General features: G+C 58.3%; 1 protein-coding gene across 3 annotated transcripts in view; it reads right to left on the bottom strand.

The window, feature by feature from the left end:
* Positions 1 to 1704: 1704 nt before the first annotated feature.
* The window catches only part of ORAI2 (ORAI calcium release-activated calcium modulator 2), a 16333-nt gene continuing 14199 nt past the window's right edge, over positions 1705 to 3838 (bottom strand). For all 3 annotated transcript variants that reach the window (XM_017533506.2, XM_017533508.2, XM_017533507.2), the window contains one exon: positions 1705 to 2486. In XM_017533506.2, the coding sequence (XP_017388995.1) occupies positions 1947 to 2486 (540 nt within the window). In that variant the 3' untranslated portion in view covers positions 1705 to 1946. The remainder of the gene's footprint in view (positions 2487 to 3838) is intronic.

Genomic DNA, 3838 nt, shown 5'->3' on the forward strand with positions numbered 1-3838 from the left:
GTTTCACTCATTGCCCAGGCAGGAGTGCAATGGTGTGATCTCAGCTCACTGCAACCTCCGCTTCCTGGGTTCAAGCAATTCTACTGCCTCAGCCTCCTGAGTAGCTGGGATTACAGGCACCCGCCATCATGCCCAGCTAATTTCTGTATTTTCAGTAGACAGGGTTTCACCATGTTGGCCAGGCTGGTCTGGAACTCCTGATCTCAGTTTATCCACCCACCTCGGCCTCCCAAAATGTTGGGATTACAGGCGTGCACCACTGCGCCCGGCCCCAGTGAGTATTTATGAAAACAAGACAAGGCATGGGTGGCCGTCCAGGTTACAGCTGGAGGAGGGGGTAAAGGAGGTTGGTTGTACAGGCAGCTCAGGGCAGCTTGTGCTGCGCTGCGGCGTGCATGTGCGGCCCAAGAGTGTGGCTTCGGGTCTACCAGATGCCCTTAGGGACAAGGCCAGGACCCACACTGCACGGCAGTCACTGTGTGGGCCCGGACCCAGTGTCGGCTGAGAGGCCTGGAGGCGTCTTGCCTCCCCTGTAGTCATTCGGTGTCATAACAAGGAGGGCACCCATTTGGCCGGGGCCAACCCTTGGCCCCACTACCCACAGGCCAGGCCAATGGCCTTGGCTAGACAGGAAGTCCCCCAGGCTGTCCCCTTGCTGCCTGGGGCCACAGGCAGGCTGCACGAGCTCCCGTGTCTGAGCAGGGCTCCCACCTCTCACTGCCACAGCCCAGGGGACCAGTTGAAACAGCCTAAGAGGCCATTCTGTGGCCGAGAGCTGGGGGCTGCTGGCTGAGCCAGGGCGGCAGGGAGGGGGGTTCCTTTCCCCAACCCAGTGGCCCTGCTGAGTCCATGTGGCTAGGGTTCTGGCTGGGAAGAGAATTTGAGCCTAGCTTACTTCGAAGCAGACCTCAACTCAGTCTCCTCAAGGGGGCGTCTCGCAGATGCCCGAGAACTTGCCTCCTCCGCCTCGGCCAGGCTGCCCGCCCTTGGAAACATCCCTGGGACCTGACACCACTGACGCCAGCTGCAGCACCCCCTACACCTGCTGGGCTGCTGTGTGTCCCGGCTCCGGCTCCTGCCTTCTCCCGAAGCCAGGCCACCCAGTTCCTCCAGGGCTAGGCAGGGAAGCGGCAAGCCCCGCTGTGCACCTGCAACTGCTCAACTGTCACAGCCCTCGTGTCGTCACTGTCAGGCGGGCCACTCGGCATCCACGAAGCCCACCACAGGTCTCTGCGGCAATCCTTCTCTGAAAGCAAAACCCTGCCCTGGCTCTCCGAGCCCGCCAGCCACACATTCGAGGTCTGAGATGCCCCCTAACCACTGGGGGCTGCTCGGAGCCTTTCCTGGCACGGGATTGATGGGCAGATCCTGCTGGAGCATTTTCCCCGTGCCCCAGACCCAGCCAACCCCGAGGCCAATGAACCAGCCTTGCTTTGCCCCCTGTTGTCTTAGCAACACGATCCCTCGTTGAACCAGACAGTTCCATCTTAGGAGAAGTCGTCGAGTTCTTACGGCATTAAGACAAGAGGAAAACTTTGGTCTCTTTTTCTGAGACGGAGTCTTGCTCTGTCCCCCAGGCTGGACTGCAGTGGTGCCATCCTGGCTCACTGCAATCTCCGCCTCCCGGGTTCAAGCAATTCTCCTGCCTCGGCCTCCCGAGTAGCTGGGACTACAGGTGCCTGCCACCACACCTGGCTAACTTTTTGTATTTTTAGTAGAGACGGGGTTTCACCATGTTGGCCAGGATGGTCTCGATCTCCCGACCTCATGATCCGCCCGCCTCGGCCTCCCAAAGTGCTGGGGTGACAGGTGTGAGGCACGGTGCCCTGGGAAAACTTTGGTCTTGAACCACCCGGCAGCCTTGCAAAATCTCTGCATCTAACAAATGCCCGCCAACGCGGGCTCCGGGGCGCAGGCCCACCGCACCCCAGCCCCGGGCCGGCCCCTCACACGACCTGCAGGCTGCGCTCGTGCCCGTCCAGCTGCACCTTGAGCTTGTGCAGCTCCTCGATCTCGCGGTTGTGGCGCTCCGTTTTGTGGCGCACCAGGGAGCGGTAGAAGTGGATGGTGAAGACCACGAAGATGAGGCCCACGGGCACCATGATGATGGTGGACACCAGGGCGGCCTGCCAGCCTGTGTGGCTGCCAGGGCCGGGGGGGGGGCCGGGCTGGCGCCGGGCGTCCACAGGGAGGAACTTAATCCAGCAGAGCAGCACCACCTCAGCCAGGAAGAGCAGGATGCCGAGCACGGTGGAGAAGCCCCAGGCCAGCTCGATGTAGGGGTGCATGCGCTCGTGCGGGGACTCGCTGATGGAGTTCAGGTTGTGGATGTTGCTCACGGCCTCCACGTTGGGCAGGATGCAGGTGCTGATGAGGAGGGCGAACAGGTGCACGGCCACCAGCACGGTGGTGCAGGCACTGAAGGCAATCAGCAGCGGCCGCGGATACTGGTACTGTGTCTCCAGCTGCACCTCCACCATGGCCACCTGCGGGGACAGCGGACGGGAGGGACTGGGTGCGGGGAGGGCAGGGCGGGGGCTGGGCTGGGTTCCTTGGGGAACAGGGCCATGGGGAGCCATGGACTTTCCTGCTAGTGGGACTCGACTCACCCATATTTTGGGCCCTTGAAGACCAGAGGGCATCCTCCTCACTGATCAAATATTTCACATTTTCCTTTGTTTTAATTAGCTAAAGAAGACTGCACTGAGAAAAATCTAAATAGTACAGAAGAGGCTGGCTCGGTGGCTCACGCCTCTAGGCCCAGCACTTTGGGAGGCCAAAGCTGGTGGATCACCTGAGGCCAGAAGTTAGAGGCCAGCCTGGCCAACATGTTGAAACCCCGTCTCTACTAAAAATACAAAAATTAGCCAGGCGTGGTGGTGCATCCCTGTAATCCCAGCTACTTGGGAGGCTGAGGCAGGAGAATCACTTGAACCCCAGAGATGGAGGTTGCAATGAGCCGAGATCACGCCACTGCACTCCAGCCTGGACAACAGGGCAAGACTCTGTCCCAAAACAGGCCAGGCGTGCTGGCTCACGCCTGTAATCCCGGTACTTTGGGAGGCCTAGGCAGGTGGATCACCTGAGGTCAGGAGTTCAAGACCAGCCTGGCCAACTGGTGAAACCCCATCTCTACATACAAAACTTAGCTGGGTGTGGTGGCGCAAACCTGTGGTCCCAGCTACTTGAAAGGCTGAGGCAGGAGAATTGCTTGATCCTGAGAGGCAGAGGTTGTAGTGAGCTGAGATGGCACCATTGCACTTCAGCCTGGGCAACCAAACAAGATTCCATCTCAAAAAAAAAAGACAAAAACCAAACCAAAACAAAAAAGCCACAAAAGTTAATAAAAAGAAAAAAACACAAAAGTTAAAAACTGGCTGGGTGCAATGGTTCATGCCTATAATCCCAGTGGTTCGGGAGGTTGAGGCAGGAGGGTCGCCTGAGGTCAGGAATTCCAGGCTGTTGTGAGCTGTGATCACACCACCGTGCTCCAGCCTGTCTCTACAAAAAATACAAAATTAGCCAGGTGTGGCACCTGTAGTTCCAGCTACTAAGGAGACAGGTGGGAGGACCACCTGAACACAGGAGATCCAGGCTGCAGTGAGCTATGATCACACCACTGCACTTCAGCCTGGGCGGCAGAGTGAGGCCTCGTCTCTACAAAAAAAGGAAACTGACCTTTCAGGCATGGTGACTCATCTCTGTAATCCAGCACTTTGGGTGGCAGAGGCGGGAGGATCACTCGAGCCCAGGAGTTTGAGACCAGCCAGGGCAACATAGTGACAGCCCATCTCTACCAAAAAATTAAAAAATTAGCTGGGCATGGGTGTGACCTGTA

This window comes from Cebus imitator, unplaced genomic scaffold, assembly GCF_001604975.1.
Source record: "Cebus imitator isolate Cc_AM_T3 unplaced genomic scaffold, Cebus_imitator-1.0 Scaffold82, whole genome shotgun sequence".
In the NCBI taxonomy this organism is placed as follows: Eukaryota; Metazoa; Chordata; class Mammalia; order Primates; family Cebidae; genus Cebus; species Cebus imitator.